The sequence below is a fragment of the Cheilinus undulatus genome, linkage group 23, assembly GCF_018320785.1.
Source record: "Cheilinus undulatus linkage group 23, ASM1832078v1, whole genome shotgun sequence".
NCBI classification, from domain to species: Eukaryota; Metazoa; Chordata; class Actinopteri; order Labriformes; family Labridae; genus Cheilinus; species Cheilinus undulatus.
The window spans coordinates 33,110,558-33,130,935 of record NC_054887.1 but is presented as its reverse complement, the minus strand read 5'-3'; the positions used below and the strand labels follow the sequence as shown (position 1 = coordinate 33,130,935).

The 20,378-nt window shown below is 39.5% G+C and overlaps 1 protein-coding gene across 3 annotated transcripts in view; it reads right to left on the bottom strand.

Annotated features, from left to right (window-relative positions):
* Nucleotides 1–20,001, bottom strand: part of tmem19 (transmembrane protein 19) — a 35,408-nt gene extending 15,407 nt beyond the window's left edge. The window contains exons 1-3 of one of the 3 annotated variants that reach the window (XM_041781254.1): nucleotides 10,915–11,168; nucleotides 9,808–10,132; nucleotides 3,340–3,487 (exon numbers count right to left, since the gene is read on the bottom strand). In XM_041781254.1, the coding sequence (XP_041637188.1) occupies nucleotides 3,340–3,469 (130 nt within the window). In that variant the 5' untranslated portion in view covers nucleotides 3,470–3,487; nucleotides 9,808–10,132; nucleotides 10,915–11,168. Of the gene's footprint in view, nucleotides 1–3,339; nucleotides 3,488–9,807; nucleotides 10,133–10,914; nucleotides 11,169–19,918 lie in introns of those variants that run through there. The other 2 variants (XM_041781256.1, XM_041781253.1) reach the window with 2 other exon arrangements.
* Between the last annotated feature and the right edge of the window lie 377 nt (nucleotides 20,002–20,378).

The following is a 20,378-nucleotide window of genomic DNA, read 5'->3' as shown; positions in this document are numbered from 1 at the left end:
CAATTTGGACGATATGTGGCTTGTGATGGGTCTAGTCTTGACTAAAAGGATCACTTCTTCCATTTAAATTAACAGGCTCAGGACTCGAGGCCAGTCTCTGTGGTGAAACATGTCAGACAGGAAATGACCTACAGTCGACTTTCTGCTTTATGTCTGGTATGATATCAGCTTTTATAATCAGCAGATTTAAAGTCAATTTCATTGTTAAACATTTACAGGGTATGCTGCTCCTCTGCCTCCAGAGGAGCCAGATGAGGTGGCTTGGGCATCTGGTCTGGATGCCTCCTGGATGCCTCCCTGGTGAGGTGTTTCTGGGCAGGTCCCGTTCGAAGGCCCTGAGGAAGACCTGGTACACGCTGGGGAGACCATGTCTCTCGGCTGGCCTGGGAACACCTTGGGATCCCCCGGGAAGAGCTGGACGAAGTGGCCGGGGAGAGGGGAGTCTGGGCTTCCCTGCTTAGGCTGCTGCTCCCGCGACCCAACCTCAGATAAGGGGAAGAAGATGGATGGATGGCATTTACAGGGGGGCTGCATGGCGGTGCAGGGGTTAGCGCTGTTGCCTCACAGCAGGAAGGTTCCTGGTTCACTTCCTCGTCAGGGCCTTTCTGTGTGGATTTTGCATGTTCTCCCTGTGCACGTGTGGGTTCTCTCCAGGTTCTCCGGCTTCCCCCCACCACCAAAAACATGCTTGTTAGGTTAATTGGTAACTCTAAATTGGCCATAGGTGTGAATGTGAGCGTGCCTGGTTGTCTGTCTCTATATGTCAGCTCTGCCTGACTGGTGACCAGTCCAGGGTGTACCCTGGCTCTCACCCAATGACAGCTGGGATAGGCTCCAGCCCCCACCTCCACAACCCCTAACAGGATAGAAAATGGATGGGACATTTACAGGGGAGACAAGGGCATCCTTTAAAATCCATGATCGGGTGCTTTCCTTGTCAGAGTTGGAAATTGAGATAAAATTAACTAATTATTTTTCTGAACATTTTCTGTGTCCTTAAAGAATTTATCTTGGAAATATTGTGCTGCTTTATAAAAGTATTAAGATTTGTTTTTAATCTTATGTCATGAAAGCAGATATGATTAAAAGACGCCTTTTTCAAAACAATCAAAACATTAACAGAAGATGACATCACGAGTCGAGGGGAAACATGGGATGATAATAAGCTAAGTTTACTTTCAGAGTTTGTGGTCAGCACATACACTACAGCAGCGGTGGGACAGTTGAGCTGGTGTTGGTGCAACAAGGTTAAATAAAGTTAATGCACAAGGTTTAGCACTGCTACGAAAAGCATGACAAATGTTATGAGAGGTCCTGCGTACCTAATATAATTCAAGTTTGACTGATTGGCTTATAAAGACAGAAATGTTTCTATTTGTGTGCACCATAACTTTATGCTTTTTGAGCATTTGACCGTGCCACACCAATGAAAGTAAATCAGGCTCCCTTCCTGAGGAGAGGACTTCAAAACATAAAAATAATGAATAAAAAAGCTGGAGGCTAAAGTTAGCAGGAAGCATCTCTAACTATGTCTGAATGACGCAGCTGCAGAAATTCCTTTGTAAGTCGGACCAGCACTACTACAGGACATTCTCTGTTCAAACTGAGAGTTTATTGAGGGCAAACCCACACAGGGAATATATCAGTTACACTGATTTGATGTGGTAGGAAGAAAAACCAAAAATAAATCACAGTGACACAAAGGAGGACAGAACATGACGTCTAACAAAAGAGCAATCCTGAAAATATGTGATGTAACACATGCCATGAAAAATGGTGATGTTGAGCGTGTCTGTTCCAGATTTTTCTGGTCAAAATGAAAGCATGGTGAGTCCAGAATTAGAGTTGAATTTAGGGTGGTTGCATCATTTTAGTCTGTTATGAAACAGGACATTGTTTCATCAAACTGCTTGTGTATGTGCACAATTAAGGAAAATTTATGTATTGATGTTCTTTTGTGTTGAAATAAAAGCTTTTTTAAGAGTTAGTGTTTCACGGCATACTGAAATTCTCCGTCTTTTTATTTCAAACGGTACAGTACCATAATTTCCCAGCATAAATCCTGTTTCATGATAAATGCAGCACTAGCAAATCATGTCACGTCACTATCAACCCCACCCAGTTACAGAAAAAGCCCAACAGGCTTACAGGAAAACGTGAGCTCTATGAAGACAAATTTATGACGCTTAAGTTATTAGGTTTCTCATACAGGTGCTTTTAAAACAGCTGAATATCTGGTCAGCCTAGAGCAGCTAATCTCTGTTACATGCCACTATGGAGGCTCTGTGGCATGAGGTTAAACAATCAGTGAAAAAGAGAATAAGTCACACTCCATCTAAGAACCTAAGTCCAGAGAGCATTAAGCCCTGAATAAATTAAATGCAATTTAGTCACTGGAACAATGTTTTAGTGTCAAACGCCTGCTCACAGATTTATAGAATCTGTTTAATTTAGAAAGCAACATGAGCACTGATCAGGGCAGGTCAGAAATACATAATATTTTATGGTATTAAATGCTATCAAATCAACCAATAATAAAGAATCACATGTATTTCAAATAAAATCTAACAGCAGATTATCTACTAGCCTAGATTTATATGAAATAAAGTATAAAATATATCTTTAAAAATGTACTTTGTTAACTCTTGAGTCTCCTAGTTTATAGATAAAGGAGTTATGAAAATAAACTGAATCACCGAAATTTTATTGAATGTATTATTTACACTTGCTTCGCTTCCTGGTCAGGGCCTTTCTGTGCAGACTTTGCATGTTCTCCCCGTGCACGCGTGGGTTCTCTCCAGGTACTCCGGCTTCTTCCCAGCACCAAAAACATGCTCGTTAGGTTAACTGATGACTCTAAATTGGCCGTAGGTGTGAGTGTGAGCGTGCCTGGTTGTTTGTCAGCCCTGTGATTAACTGGTGACCTCTCGCCCAACGACAGCTTGGATAGGCTCCAGCACCCCCATGACCCCCAACAGGATAAGTGGTATAGAAAATGGATGGCTGGATTTACACTTCTGGTTGTTAACAAAGCATGATTTCCAAAATGTTACCATCCCTTGTAAACATCCTGTTTCTATCGTGATACTGAACTTAGAATTTTGGTACAGTGGGGAGCGGGTGGCCTAGTGGTTAAAGGCGCTCCCCATGTACGGCCCGGGTTCGAATCCGGCCTGAGGCCCTTTACCGCATGTCTTGACCCCACTCTTGACCCTGTTTCTGACTCTATCCACTGTCCTTCTCTATCTAATAAAGGCATGAAAAAGCCCGAAAACAAATCTAAAAAAAAAAAAAAAGAACTTTGGTACAGTGACCACACTATTGAGAGTACAGACTCACCATAGTAAGTGCTGATAGTGAGGGACAGGATCCAGAAGAAGAGGGAGAGTGCCAGGGTGGCACACAGCACGATCATGTCAGTCATCATCTTGACGTATTCCTTCATCAGCACGTCGTTTTCAGAGTCCATGCTGGCAGAGAAACGGGGCTGCAAAACACACGAGACCAGTAGCTTTGTGTTAGAACAGCATTTATTGATAACTGATGAATGGTTTTGGTGATTTTTTAACAAATATGTCACTGCTTTCAGCCTCTTCAATGAGATTTATTGATTTTTGTAACTGATTACTAATTGTTTCCGTGTCGACACATGTTGACACACATGTGTGATGCTTGGCAGCCAAGGTCAAGCTCAATGGCATTTCTTTTTTCTGGCCTTTTCACCCTGGTAATAGGCACCCTGAGGTACTAGGACAGTGCTTACTGACCACATCCACCCTTTACTCTGCCCTAAAGGTGTGGACTTTGTTATTTTTTCAACAGATTATTTCCCCTGGTAATACGCAAGGACACACAGTGCACAGCCTGGGTACTGTACATGCAAATCCATCAACTTTCTTCCACTTGTCTGGGTTGTGGTGGCAGCAGGCTAAGTCAACCCAGACATCCCTCTCCCTAGTTACATTTTCCAGCTCCTGCTGAGAGATCCTGGGGAGTTCCTGGACCAGATGGGATATATAACCCCTCCAGTGCTTTCTGGGTCTTCCCCACTTCCCTGCTGGACGTGCCTATAAGACCTCCAAAGGGAGGAGGCATCCTGATCAGATGGCTGAACCACCTCAGCTGGCTCTTTTCGAAGCGAAGGAGCAGCGGCTTCACTCCTAGCTTCCTCCAGATGCCTTCACTCCTCACCCTATCGCTAAGGCTGAGCCATGACACCCTCATTTCAACCGCCTGTATCAGCTTTGCATTCCAGCTCAGCTCCGTCTTCACCATAATGGACGTTTTCACTTGTGAACAAAGCCCTGAGATACTTACAGCCATTCACCAGAGGCAGAGACTCACTCCCCTTGGACTTGGAGGTTCTGACCCTCAGCACCATGAAAAATGACATCAAAATAAACTATGTGTTTGTGAAAATAAGTTAGTTGTCAATAGGCATATTCCTGTTTCCTGTTTTTTTTTTCTTTTAAATCAATATTAATGAATTTGTCTTAGCCTATAGCAGTGATCATCAACTGGAGGCCCAGGGGCCAAATCAGGCCCCCCAAAGCTTCCTGCCTGGCCCCCAGAAGATCATTAAATTCAGAAAAGCAGGAAAACAAAATGTTGTGGTTTTAAGAGTATCTTTGGCTTTAAATGTCTGCAGCTGTTAACTCCACCCCAAAATCCATTAGTACTTAAATAGTTTTAGAATAACATTTTATCTGTTTTTTACAGAAATTCATTTATCAGCCATTATCAGTATATATTAAATATATGTTAAAAGTGAAATCCCCTACAATAAAGCAATTGATAAAAAAATTGCTGTATGAGCATAAAAAAAATTTCAATTTTATATTTTTTCATTGTTCTGCCCTGGAGTATTCTCAAATATTGATGAAGCTTAATGTTAGTTCACCAGCTGATACCAATTATCGCCCCCCAGCTCCCACAGCCAATCACAGCTCTTTCTCTCAACACAGCGGTGTATTTAAATATGATGAATTCTCACTAATCCTTGCTCGCATCAATACTGATGGACTATGCTGCTGCTGGCAAAGCTTCACCTCCTCCACACCAGCCTCCTCCTTTATAGCTGAAAGCTTCACCTCCTCCACCCCAGCCTCCTCCTTTATAGCTGAAAGCTTCACCTCCTCCACCCCAGCCTCCTCCTTTATAGCTAAAAGCTTCACCTCCTCCACACCAGCCTCCTCCATTATAGCATAAAGCTTCACCTCCTCCACACCAGCCTCCTCCTTTACAGCATAAAGCTTCACCTCCTCCACCCCAGCCTCCTCCTTTATAGCTTAAAGCTTGTTGCACCCTCCTATCCAGATTCATGTTACTATGGATTAATTTCCTCTGAAATTATTTCTGTTTTCAGTATACATTGTCATGAAGGTACTGATTCATATGGGGGTTTCTACTTATGCACTCTCCGCAACGAAGCATCTTTTGCAATTAGATTTTTTTTGCAAATCGTTCAGCCCTAGTAGGCACCCATATTGGGGACTTTCTTGTTGGATCGCATGCTCACTATCCATGCTGTACCTGTAATAATACTCATACTTCGGTCTTCTGAATTTCAGGCTTGCCTTGTATTTAGTACCACATATAAATGTGTGGTTCAGGTTCTTGCAGCATTGCTTGCATGCTGTTGGGATACTATAAAAGGAATCAAAGTAATCAAGGTGGTTTTGTTACTGACACTTGCTTGGGTTTGGCTACGGCTGAACAATTCTGAAAAAAAATCTGATATCTACGGTTTTGACTCTTACTGCAAATGATCACTTCAATGTCATTCAAATTTTTAACAAGAAAAAACATTAAAAAACAAGGGAAGTAGAATTTTTGCAAACTACTGTGGAAAAATAGCTGTGTGGAGAATATTATCTCATCTGCAAATAGGATGACATTGGTATTTTAATACACATTCCTGGTCAAAGATATATTGCTCCTTCTGTGATTTGTAAACTGCAGGAAGACATGTTGTGATTTAATCTAAATGTCTTACTATATTGCATAGTGGGACATAATTTCATAGTACACTGGAAAATCTAGTTACTTCCGCCAAGGAGGTTATGTGATTGGGTGGATTTGTTCATTTGTTGGAAACATAATTCAAAAAGTTATGGACAGATTTTCATGACATTTTCTGGAAATGTCAGAAATGGCATAAGGAAGAAGTGATTAGATTTTGGGACTGATCCAGATCACCATCTGGATCCAGGAATTTTTTAAAGGATTCTTTACTATTGGGAGATAGGGCTAATGGCAAAGGTCTGTGCTGTTGCCACTTTACACCAGGAGATGGCGGACATGAGTAACTTCAATCCCAGCAGCATGTTTTTGGTATGTTTCTATTCAAAGTTTTGGAGTTTATAGAATCTGAAAGATGCACACCCGGTCGAGGAGACGAGTCGGAGCGTAACAGAGAGAAAGACAGCAAATTGTAGCGAGAATACTCGCAATGCTGGGAGGAATAGAGGAATATTCACCCTCTGCCATGACTTTCAGTCGTCCGGTGAGACCATGGGTGCTTCCGCCATGTCAGTCCACACGTAGCGAAGCCAGTGCCTTGCCTCGCCGTTAGGGGTGTAACGATTCATCGATCTGGATCGATTTATTGATTGTTTGAGCAATGATTCAGTCAAATCAATTGAAAGTATAAACATTGATATTAATCGCCATTTTTACCTTATTCTTTTATTTTGAAAGTCCTCCAACGTGCTTGTTACGACAGTTTCCGCCTATCCACGAGTCACAACACCGCTAGGCACAGATAGCAGGTAATGGCTAGCAGTCGAGAGTATCAATATTGTGTTTTTTTTCCTTTAAGCTACAGATTGTGGTAAAGGGGTTCACAATACCGTCTGATATCGATTGCAGGCCTCGAAATCGAATCGAAGTCAAATCGTGGCAGACTTTGTGATATCGGCAAATATCGAATTGTTGTTCTGAGAATCAATATTGTATTGTATTGTGATGAAACTGGTAATTGGCAAATTAGATTTTGGGAGTGATCTGGATCACCGTCTGGATCCAGGAATGTTTTTAAAGGATTCTTCACTATTGGGAGACAGGGCTGATGGCACTCTCTGAGTGCTTTTCTAGTTTCAAATACACTCATGATTCTAGCTTTCCATGATGGGGAAAATAAGATTATTGAAATAAGCGATTCATGCTCTAGTAATGTTTTGCACTTATTTGGCCCATAGATTTAATCATGTGGTCGATATTTTAGCATTTTTGTCATATTTTGGCCAATGATTTTTTTTGTTCATTTATTGTTTCTGCGTATCATCTATTTTATGTATAGATTTTTTCCCCACTAACTGATTTCATTTAATTCTTGTTTTTCAACATTTTGAGAGTGCTTTAGTTTGATAAATGTATGTGATGCAGCCTTTGCAAAACCAGTGAGTGACTGTATTTAACAATTATGATCTCACTATCAATCGAATAACCATAATCATATTATTTTCCATAACAGAGCAGGCCTACAATGTGTAGGAGTTTGATGGATTGATTCCTCCATCAGTTCTTGCAACTGAAGAATAACATATCCTTTATGGATATCTCAGGGGGAAAATCATTGTTCATCCTCTGTTACTGAGCTTATGGCAGAAACATAATCTAAAAATGCATGCATATGAACAACCAGGATCATGTGGGCATGCAGTCATGGAAAGAGGAGGAAGAAAGAGGGCGAGAGAAAAAGACTGTTGCCCTATTTTGTATTTGGTGCCTTGCTTGAGGACACCTCATCTACAGCAGTCCAGCTACAAGTCCAGTTTCCAGACTTGGCCAACCTGAGACTTATGAAACAGATGGACTTTTCTTTTTTTAATCACTCATCAGGACCAAAAAGTGGGTCACGGAGCAATTTTCAGCAGGTCGCGACTAGGTGTCTGAAAAAAATGTGGCAAAAGTCCTGAAGTCCTTATTGGACATGCATCGATATATTTTACCCTGTTTAACTGGAAAAAATTGGGTAAAAAAAATGTTTGGAAAAATATTTCAACTAATCAATCTCCTTTTCTTGCAATAAATGGATACTTTCCCATGATAATGAAGTAATTTCATAAGTTCTCTGCAAAATTGGCAAAAATTGACACATGCTGGGGAAAGAGGGTATAAAATTAGTCAGTTTTATCCTTTATCTTTTTTATATCTGGTGTTTTGGTCCAATCATGCTTCAAACTGCAACATATTTACTTAAACATGCGCTGTTAAATATGTTTTGTTCCTAAGACAGACGGGTGGGTCATGATGGGTGGGTATATATCAGGGGTAACAAGTACATCCGCACAAGGGCCAGATTTATTCTCAAAAGACTTTTGAATACACAAAAATTACAGAAATATTTTGGTCTGATTGAAATATTATTGTAGTAGTATTTGTATTTTCTTTCAAAATGCAGGACATTTTTAGTCATTACCAGTGAGATCTATCCCTATCTACCTCCCATTTTTGAAACTTTTAACCCCTTTTTGATACTTTTTGCCCATTTTTTCCTCTTTTACCAATTGTTGAAAGATTTTAACCCTTCTTAAACCACTTTTCCTGCATTTTTTACACACTCTTTTTTCCATTTTTGCCACTTTTTAACCCCTTTTTATTACATTTTTTCAACAATTATTGCAACTTTTTAAATCAATGTTCGCCAATTTTCACCCATTTTGCCACTCTTTAAGCCCTTTTTGCAACTTTGCCTGGCTATTTCTGCTGTTGTTGCCACTCTTTAACCCATTTTTTGATACTTTTTGCCTCTTTAACTCATTTTAAAAAATTCTTTAGCCCATTTTAAACCACTTTTTCTGCATGTTTTATCGTCTTGTGTCACTCTTTTATCCGTTTTTGCTACTTTTCTTCTATTTTCCACTTTTTAACGCCTTGTCATTGATTCTTTGCACTTTTTGCCACTTTTAACCCATTTTTAATACTTTTTGCCCCTTTTTACTCTTTCACCAATTTTTCAAGATTTTAACCCCTCTTAACCCCTTTTCCTGCATGTTTTACCCACTTTTATCCCTTTTTGCCTCTTTTTAAGCCCTTTTCATTTTTTTTGGCACTATTTTTGACACTTTTAACCAATTTTTGTTACTTTTGCCATTTTGTTCCCACATTTCATCACTTTTTCCACCAATTTTTGTCCCATTGGACCACTCCATTTCACCATTTATCAACCATTGTTTTTGTAACACTTTTGCCAGCCTTACCCCTTTTGTAAAAATATAGAATAAGTATGACTGAAAAGTACATTTCTGTAAAAACAGATCAAATGTTAAGTCATTCTAAAACTATTTCAATATAATTGTTTGTGGGATGGATTTTACAGCTGCAGACATTTAAAGCCAAAGGATACTCTTAAAATCACAACATCTTCTTTTCCTCCTTTTCTGAATTTAATGATCTTTCGGGGGCCAGACAGGAAGCTTTGGGGGCCTGATATGGCCCCCAAGCTGCCAGTTGATGATCACTGGTATATATCATCACCTGGAAATTTAGTCTGTTTTTTACAACTACTTCATACTCACAATTTGCGTTTTTTTTTTTCTTAAAATACTGTCTTGGTCCCACCTGTAACTATGATCATATTAATAGCCTATCATTACTGTTATGGCTGCTATTTTTTGTCATCTTGTATCAAAGTATTGCTGTCATGTTTTTCATTACTTGTGTTATTACTTGGCCCTTTACTGTGAGCCATTTTACTATATCGTTTACTAGAGTCATTAAAGGTTTATTTTATCATATCTTTAAATAACAGAGACAATCACATTTTAAATAAAGGCTTCATGAACACATTGACAATTTTCCAACCTTAGTGTTTCTGATGACGCCTGATGAAGATCAGAAGACCACTTAACCTTCACATGTCTGTTCCACATTTAGTTATGGTTAACGCATGTCAGAGCTGCTGTAATCGTCTCCACACCATGAGAAACATCCTGTCAACATTACAGTTCAAGTGACAGGTGACAAAAAAACCACAATCCTTGTTCTTCACAAAATTATAAATCACAAGGTCCTATGAGCACCCAGAAAAAGTCTAGGTTGATATCTCCCTTAGGTATTTTTGCTACAGGTTCGTTTTCTCACAGTTTGCTGCCATCCTTCCTCTGCAGCTCCACAGAGGAAACACTGTCTGAGGAGCACAAAGAAGCAATTTAATATTGAGGAATCACAGATGGGACTGCTGATGTCTAACATTTAAACACAAAACTTTCTCTGTTGATTTTATTAGCTTGAACTTATACGGAAAGTTTATTCGGAAAGATCTCTGAATGGGTTTTATTATCTTCCCTTAATTTAAGGATAAAAAAAGCTGCCTCAATCTTAAGTGGGTGTATGTAACTTTAAATCTGTATACTAATACTATCAACCTGCGAGGATATAGGGAGAATAATAATGAAAAAAATTATGCAAATGAGCAAAATAGTTGGATATGATATCAAAAGGCGCTGAAAAGCATAGATACACCAAGTTAATGTTAGAAAAGTACAAGAAGAAGAATAAATTATGGGTTATATTAGTTTTCTGAACTAATGTTATGACATTATAGTAAATAAACTTAAGGGATACCATGAATTTAATACCCTCACAAAACACAACCTAATATTTTCAAGCACTCTGAGGATATAACATAAATGGAAAAATATGCTTACATATATATGTAGCACCGTTTGTTCTATTAATGAGAGCTGGTAAGATGTAAAGACAAAGGGCTGCCTTTAAAAATTAACCAATTAAACACTTCAATTAAACACTATCAGGCGATCTTCAGATAACTGACATGGTCTTTATCATTAGCCTTGACTGCAGCTGCCATATACGCTTAAATTAATGCTTATACGCTCATCAGTTAAAAAGTACCCCTTGTTTAAGTGTCTAAAAGAGATATTATGATAAAAATCGAAGTGAACTCACCAATCATCTCCCGAGCCATCGTCTCTACCGCCCCCTTCACTCTTCTCTGACAGCTAGCTAGCAATGCTAGCTAAATTTACCGTAATATATCCCTTCAGGATAAAACCAAACTCCCGCCCTACGGGGGCTGACTGAAAAACGTCTCCTCCAACAACTCAATCTACCAAAAATATAGTAATGTAAGTGTAGGAGCCGTGTAGAAAAAAAAAAAATCACCGTTCAGCCAAGCCTCTGAGTTAAACACATGATAAGACCCGGAGGGTAAAGAGGGTCGGACCGAAACATTTCATTAACGGACCACTTCCGCCAACAAACCGTTCAAAGTTCTTAAAGAGACAGTAACCAACTGAATGAAGGAAGGGAGGATACTTACCCTTAAAATAAGACGATCATATATAGAATAGTAATAATAATGTTTACTATAGAAGGCTCTAGAATTGAAAGAGTCACTGAATATAAATATCTTGGCGTATGGATTGACAAGGATTTAACGTTCAAACACCACGTAAACAACCTTGTCACTAAAATGCGACAAAAGATTGTTTTTTTGTACAGAGATAAATCCAGCTCTCCTTTATTCTGTAGAAAAAGAGTTGTTGAAGCTGTGTCGTTATCTGTCGTTGATTATGGTGATGTGATTTACAGACATGCTGCAGCTTCGGTGCTAAAGCCTTTGGACAGTGTATAACACTCTGCTCTTAGATGTATTACTGGTGATGGGTACAGGACTCATCATTGTGTTCTGTATGAGAAGGTTGGTTGGCCTTCTCTGGAAGAGAGGCGAAACAAACACTGGTTTTTATATATCTTTAAGGCCCTCGTTGGAAAATTACCACCTTATATCCCAACCTTGTTAGAGTGGAATGCTGGTAGCTATACAGATCTACTGATCTGTTACTTCTTAAAGTTTCTCCAGCATGTACTGAACTTGGTAAAACAGCTTTTTCTTTTGATGCTCCAAGCTCATGGAGCATCCTCCAACACTCTCTAAAAATGATGTCCTTCCCTCTCTTTCAGAGTTCAGGACTTTGATTTCTAGCCGTTGTGTTTCACATTGCAGCTGTTTTACCTGATTTCATTTTATCTACCTTGTCACTGAGGAGATTGTTGTTCTCAGTGATTGTTCTATATACTGTACTTGTTTTATTGTGCTGTGGTTTTAATGTGTCTGTAATCTCGACGGCATTGGAAATGAGGGAAACCTCAATGTCCTTTCGAGAATAAATAAAGGTTTGAAATGAAATGAAAAAAATATAATTAATGTTGGATAAAATGTACATAATATTTGGTGGAATAGAGTTATTTTGGCAATGTTTGCACAAAATGAGTTTCTTTCCGACATCCACTGATTTAATTAAGTTATTTAAAACAAAATATTTAATGAAATAATAATTTATACCTGTATCAAAACCTTAGTAACTTAAAATACAGGAAAAATAATTTAAAAATATATAAAATAATGAGCATCACATAAAGAAACACAGAACTAACATGTAAAATAACACACTGACCTTTTTCTTATTGTAAAATATGAATTTTTCTGATGTATTTGTATGTATATGAACATATGTATGTACATACATATTTATGTAAAAGTTTATATGTTTATCTATCTATCTATACATACATACGTACATATAAACACACATACAGTGCTTAACAAATGTATTAGACCACCTGTCATATTTGTCTCAGAGACCATCCAGCATCATGAACTGCTTTAATGCAGACTCTTTCATTTTCAGTCAGCTCTCCACGTTTTACCATTTTGAACAGGAATGAGGAATTTCAAACTGAATTCACCCTAATTTGAGCCGGCTCACTGGGCTTCTCTGAGAAGTCAGAAATGAATCAAGCATAACATATTAATCAAGAAACATTAATGTGCTTTACTATTTTTTCAGTTTTTTTTTAAATCAGTAAATTTGAAAACTCATGGATAACAAAAATAATTATATTTTAGCATTAAAGATATCATTTGGGTTAAAGAGCTTCTACATATTGGGGTATTACGGAAGAGTATTAGGGCCACTGAAAAAAAAATTTGAGACAAATTTTTTTTTTTTCACTTGTGAGAAAAAAGTCAGAATTCTGAGATTAAAGTCAGAATTCTGAGTTTAATCTCAGAATTAAAAATATTTTTTTGAGTTTAATCTCAGAATTCTGAGTTTAATCTCAGAATTCTGACTTTTTTCCTCACAAGTGAAAAAAAAATTTTCGTCTCAAAAAATTTTTTTTTCACTGGCCCCAATACTCTTCCGTAGGGTATTAACCATTGCAGAAACATCAAAAATGATTTTGGTAATTACCAATGCTGTTAATTTAGGGCAGCTGTGGCATAAACCTTACTTTGGTTAGGGTTAGGGTGTAGCATAAACCATAGACAGGTGGTCTAATAAATTTGTTATGCACTGTGTATATATATATATATATATATATATATATATATATATATATATATTTTTTTTTTTTTTTTTTTACATAAGCATACATGTCTGCATAAATATATATATACATATGTTTAGTCACAGTCCAACCCCCGTTGTTACTATCTGAAATGGTCATGAATGTATCAATGCCTGGTCCATGCATTTTATTACTTTAAAACTCACTAGTATTTCTTGTTTTAAAAGAAACTTAATAAGTGATTAACTGTGTATTTTTGGTGTTTGTTTTTGCAGTCACTTTGACTTAAGGTTTACTGAAACAGTGATTGCTGCATAGATATTTTTATTGTTGTAATCTGTTGGAATTATCTTTGGAGTACCAAAACTACCATCTTCACAACAAATTAATCTTTGAATTACTGGTAAAGAATCGTGAACCTTTAATGTTGTCTTGTATTGTTGCAAAGTTTAGAAACGAAAACTTTTCAGGAAAATAATACTATTCACAAATTTGTCCACCACTACCACTGAGTACAGTCATCTAAAGAGGTAAAGAAAAATTAAGCGACCGGTCTTAAAGTTGGGAAAAAAAAAAAGGGGTTTGTTAGGAGTTTTTTGACATTTCATTGTCCTTTAGTCTTTCAATAAAACAAATGTTGAAGAAAAAGTTACAAAATAAAACTGTGTGTAGGGTTTGGTCTCCATGTGTACAAAACAACAAAATTTGACCCCAATATGCATTTGGTTCACATGTGTAATCATCTTCATCTGTTTTCAAGGAACAGCCAAGTACACAGAAGGAGGTTGACCCAAGCCTCTGTATTCTGAGAAATACACATAACTAGCTTTGGAAACAAAGCTTGTTCTTGCAGTCGTTATGAAGTTCGAAGCTTTGCACATGATGCTTCCTGTCATCTGTGATCACATGAATAGAAATAAAGAGCACACACAGACATGGTTCTCAAACTACTGATACAGCTGACCCCAGTGCATGAAGACAAGCTCTGTTCTGTTGCTGTCAGAGATCCATCAGTGGGACCCATGGACCGCAGCAAATATTAGATAAACCCTGAGTGACGTCAACCAATTGGTAACTGAAGGAGGCTTTTGAAGCCAAACCCTTCTGATACATTTAAATTGTGTGCCAAGTCAGCTTGTGTAGAACAAGTGCAGTTGAAGTTTGACACGTCCTCTTACTATCAGGAACACGCTAAGCCACAGATTTTAGACCTGGTTTTAGGTCGTCTAAGGTACAGTTTTTTCTGCATTGTCAAGGTAGTTCATGTGCTATCCAAACATGAGCACTATGGCGTAAAAGTTGTCTGCAAAATGACATCAGTTGGAAACCAGGAAAGACTTCTGTAGTGCATGCAAAGATGCTTTGCACTGTGCACATGATAAAGCCTTACAACAGCAAAAAAGGCATAATTGTTGGGTGCAGATGGCCTTTAGGGCTCACCCCATGTAAGCAGGCGGCCTGATATCAAGCCTGAACTGTGGCTCTTTTCTCTCATGTCATTCCCCTCTTTTTCCTCCCTGTCTCTGACTCTATACTCTGTCCATCTCTTGGATAAAGGTCTAAGAAATACATTTAAAATATATAACAATAATGAAATAAATCACATTTCTCAGAATATTTTGGCAAGTAGAAGTTTAATTTTTTAAAATTTTTGGTCTTTCACTAAAATGCAGCTGTATCGCCTGCATATCGGCGTATCATGAATTCTTTCTTACAACTGGGGAAGAGGAGAGTTCAACTTTAAAGCCTCTGAGTTGATTCTTCAACCACAGCTCTCCTCCAGGGAGGTTTCTGGGGCATCCTGGACTGACACTGATGGAGCAGTCTGTGAGCCTAAATCCTCTCCCCTGCATTTAATAACCTTAGATAGCCGAGGATATTTAAATGTGTTGATTCATTTTGAAGAAAGCACTTCTGTACAAGGACGAATCTAACACCCGTGGCAAAAATGTTTAACAGGGAACAACATAGTGAAACCATTCTGGAGATACCTATCGCTGTTTATATAAAGCATTTTATTGTATGAGAAAATGTAAAAAACCCAGCATCGCAGAGCCTATAATCAAGAAGAAACATCCTAAAGAAAACAGTGCTTTTAACAAATCCAGTAAACCTCATAAAATAAACCATCATGTGGGTTTATAATCAAGTATATCGAGGACTAATCGGGTATGTCTTCATTAAAGAGTACAGAGAGTGTTCACTAACATCTATTTTTCATTTTTGTGATACCAAGACATTGACATTTATGGTTGTGCTGACATTTGTGGAGCCGCTCAACAACAAGGTTTTGTCTTTCTGGTTGGTTTTTTGCAGATATGTTGATTCAGAGAACAAGTCCCCTGGTTTTGACTCTTTAAATCTGATTTTTCTAATCATCTCAATCAATTGTGATCTCATTCTTGAGATCCCATGATTCCCATTCAGCTCCACCAACAACTACGAATAGAGATATCTCAAACTTTTAACTAGCATGGAGCTAGAGCTAATAGCTTTTCTCAGAAGAAAAGTATCTTTTTAGTGAGTGGCAATACTTTCTGAGGGTGGCAGTGACTTTCTGTTTGTGTGGTGGTGGGTGGAGGGGGGGCAAAAGCAATTCAGGGCGTGGCAGCAGCTATTTGGAGAGCAAAACTACTTATCAGGGGACGTGTTAGCTTTTTGGTGCACGGCAGCAACTTTCTGAGGGGTGCAAACCCTGTTTTACAGAGAAGCAGCAACATTTTGGGGGTGGTAGTAGCAATTTGGGGGATTGAGAGTAGCTTTTGGGGGACAGCGATTGCATTTGGGGGGCAGAAACAGTTTTTTGAGGAGGGGCGGAAACTTTTTGGGTAGTGGCAGCAGCTATTTGGAGAGAAGCATCAGCGACTTTTTAAGGGTAGTGGTAGCTTTTTGGTGTGTGGCAGCAACCTATGGGTGTGGCATTAGCTTTTTGGGGGGCAGAAGCAGCTCTTTGGGGAGAGACAGAAAGGTTTTGAGGTATGGAAGCAACTTTCTTAGTGAGTGGAAGCAACCACGTTAGCGGGGGAGGTTGCTCTTTTGGGGTGGCAATAGAATTTAAGGGGATGGTAGCAGTTTTTTTTTGGACCAGCATCTTGTTGAGGGTTGGAATCAGCATTTTGGAAGCAGCAGCAACATTTAGGGGCAATGGTACCTTTTTGGTGAGTGGAAGCTACTTTCAGGTGGCATGGCAGCTTTTGCGGGGCCCACAATAGGATTAAAAGGGAAGAAGATGTTTTTTTGGGAACAGCATCAATTTAAAGGCTGTATCAGGAGGAGCTACCAAGTGGAGGCAGAAGCAACTTTTGGGGATTAGCAGCAACTTTTCAGTGGCGGCAGTAGCTTTTTGTGGGGCAGCAGCATCTTTTTGGTGAGTGGAAACAATTTTCTGAGGGTAGAATAAACTTTTTGGGCAGAGCATCAACTTTTGGGGGGTTGGCAGCAAATTCATAGTGATGGCTGTAGCTTTTTTAGGCTGGCAACAGTTTTTAAGGGTGCAGCAGCAACTGTTTGAGGATGAAAGCAACTTTTTAGGGGGTGGCAGACTGGCAGTAGCAATTATGAGGGCATCAGTTGTTTTTTGGGGGTGGAAGAACATTTTGAGAGGTCAAAGCAACTTTTGGGGAGTGGCTGCAACTTTTCAAGGAAGGCAGCAACTTTTTGAGGCCTGGACAGTTTTCTTGGGAAGTGGCAGCAACCTTTTGGGGGGTGGCAATGGCAAATTTGGGGGTGGCATCAGCTTCGTTGGTGGCAGCATCATTTAAGAGGGCAGCAGCAACTTTTTTGGGGTGATTTTTTTAGAAGCAGCTAGGATTTTAGGATGCAGAGTTGCTTTTTGGGGAGTTGCAGCAACTTGTTAGGGGTGACTTCAACTTTTTGAGGGCTGGAAGAATTTTTTTGGGTAGTGGCAGCAACTTTTTGGGGGTGGTGGTTGTTTTTTGGGGGGCTGCAATACCATTTAAGGGGTGGCAGCAGCTTTTCAATGAGCTGCAGCAACATTTTGAGGGATGGAATCAACTTTTGCGCAGTGGCAGCAACATTTATCAGTTGCTGTAACTTTTTGGGTGGTAGTAGCAACTGGTTTTGTGCAAAAATAGCTTTTTGGGAAGAAGTAGCATCTTTTTTATGGGTAAAGTTTGTTTTTTAGCAGGTGGCATCAGATTTTTAGGGGTAGCAATAGCATGTCAGGCTTTTTGGGGATGGCGGTAGCCATTTTGGGAGTGGCAGTAGCTTTTCTGGGGATGGCAGCAGCTTTTTGGCAGCAGTAGTAGCATCATGTGGGTCAGCAACTTTTGGGTAGCGGAAGTGGATCACTAGGCAACGACTTGGCCCATTCACCAGAGAGTGGAAAGTCAAATCCAGTCTGGAAATTGATTTGGTCGCTGGAGAGATGCCCATTCACTGAGTACCGCTGAGGAATGTCTGATTAAAGCCTCGGACCCATCAACACTCAGGCAATGCTCCTTCATAGGCAGCAGGCTCCTCCATCAAACATCTCTCCATCAGTGCATGACCACAGGATCTTCTTTGTGCAAGTGCATGTAATTCAGCCTATGAGAATGCAGCGTGATCAGTAGCAAAGTGTAAAAACTGAATTTCCTCTCAGGGTATTAATCAAGCTCCCTCTACCTCTAACAAACAGCATCATGCAACATTCCTGAAGAGTCTCTGTCATGTTTTTACAGCTTTTCCTTGAAACATGAATGGATTTCAAGGCAAATTTCCCACGGTGGTCCATCCTTACATATTTCACTTCATGCAGCAAGAAGACGCATGTCCACAATAAAATGTGTGACAGAGTTCATACTACTTCAGGCTTGGTTTCTAGGAAAACTGCACACAGTAAAGCATAAATGACAAAGAGAAAGTGTCATTTCTGCAGCTCGTACGTCATCAGATGTCCATAGATTCAAGGTACCGGTGTTAAATAAGCTTCATCTGTAGCTGCATCCTTTGTGGGGTACTGTTATCCTTTTGGGAAACAACAGCAACTTTTAAAGGGGTGGAAGCAACATTTTGGAGAGAAGCAGCAACTTTGAGGAGTGCCAGCAACTTTTTATGGATGGCGCAATGTTTTGTAGGCAGCAATACCATTTAAGAGGGCAGCAGGATATTTTTTTTTTCAAAGCTGTGGGACGTTTTAAGGGGTGGAAGCAACTTTTAGTTTTTGTTTAGCTGTAGCAACTTTTTGAAGGTCGGAAGCAACTTTTGGGGAGTGGCAGCAACTTTATGTTGAGCAACAGCAACTTTTTGGGGAGTTCCAGCAACTTTTGAGGGGTGGAAGCAACTTTTTAAAGAGTTGCAGCAGTTTTTTGTTGAGCAACAGCAACATTTTTGGATATTAGTGGTAACTTTTGATGTGTGGCGGCAACTTTTGAGGCGTGGCCGCAACTTTTTTGGTAGGCGGCAGCCACTTTTTTTAGGGGTCAGAAGCAACTTTTGAGGAGTCGCAACAACTTTTGGAAGGGGCAGCAACTTTTAAGGAATGGCAGCAACTTTTGAGGAATGATAGCAACTTTTGGAAGTGGCAACAACTTTTTTGAGGAGTGACAGCCACTTTTGGGAAGCGGCAGCATTCTTTGAGGAGTGGCAGTAACTTTGAGGCGGTGGTGGTAGCTTTCCTGGGGGTGGCAGATGCATTTAAGTGGTTTAGGTGTTGACTAAGCTTGATCTGTCTTTTGTGGTAATTTTTGGGTCAGATAAGAAAGATTTTAAGCCTTAATCAGAGAGTTTTTTGTCCTTGAATGTCTCCAAAATGTTGTTTTAAGCCACCATCACCACAAAATCCAAAGTGCTTACAAACCCAGACTAAATAACTACTTTGTCTTGGACCATCTTGTGGTTTCCAGAGCAAAGCCAGCAGACAGCGATGAAATCAAAGTAATAAATGTCTCTTAAAATACACTAATGGCACCAAAATGATGTGGAGATTTTTAGCTTGAAGCTGTTGTGTTTGAAATAATGGTCCTTACTGACATTTTATTTCAGGCGAACGTTATCATGGGGGTTTTGGTGACGAGAGATCCTTTTTTAGTGATGTTCTTTGTAAAATGCCGTTGGAGAGATAAAATATCAATGTATGAGAAGAGCTTTAACTCCTCAGCATGCAAGCACGATATCCCCCTTATACACCAAACTAATTTACCAGGATTAGCACATATTTGGTCTTTAAAGAGATTCTCGACCCTCCCGTTTAGCCTCATACTGGAGTTTGTGACTGTAATGACTCAGTAAAGTTGCATTCTACAGCTTAAACCTTTGTGAACTTGCCATGCAAATCTCCAGATTCGAATCTTTGATGGTCAAAATAAGCTTGAACATATTCGCCTGTCAACATGATTTTTCCTCCTTCACTGAAATCAGACACAGTCATTGTGAGCACAGATCCCAGCCTGTTTGGATCGAAAGTCAAATCCTTGAGTTTAAACTTCTAAAAAAAAGTGACAGTGATCATCTCAAAGGAGTGTAACACACTGGCCCAGCAGAAGAAGAAAAAAAACACCTGCAGCATGTTCTTGACCCCGTCTAGGACAGTGTCCAGCACTAAAATTAACCCAGAGAATAACAGCAATAGAAGAGTGGTGATGATGATGTCACTTACGGAGCCGGAGGGACTGGATGAAGATGAGAGTGGATGCGATGTGTGAAACTTCGAAGCAAGATGTCACTTTAGAAACAGCAGAGATCCTCCCCTGGAGCAAGAGAGAGAGAGAGAGGGAGAGAGGGGACAACATAGGCTCATGGGAAATGTAGTTGTTGATCCCTTTAAAATCCCAGGAGTTTTGAGATAAATGTATTTAGACTACAGAGGCATATTGCATTAAGAGGGGAGAGCTTTCTGCAGCAGAGGCATTCACAGAAGCAGACATGTCCCGACTGCTCAGTTTGATCCAGTTGGAGGCAAAGCCTGATTAAAAGCAGCATCCGGTATATTTATATATAATAGATCAGACTGCAGCGGAGAACTGTTAGAGAGAAGTTACAGGTCATTCAGAAAGTTCTCAGACCCCCTTTCACTTCTGCTCTGTTTCAGCCTGATGCTACACTTTAAAACAGGGTGT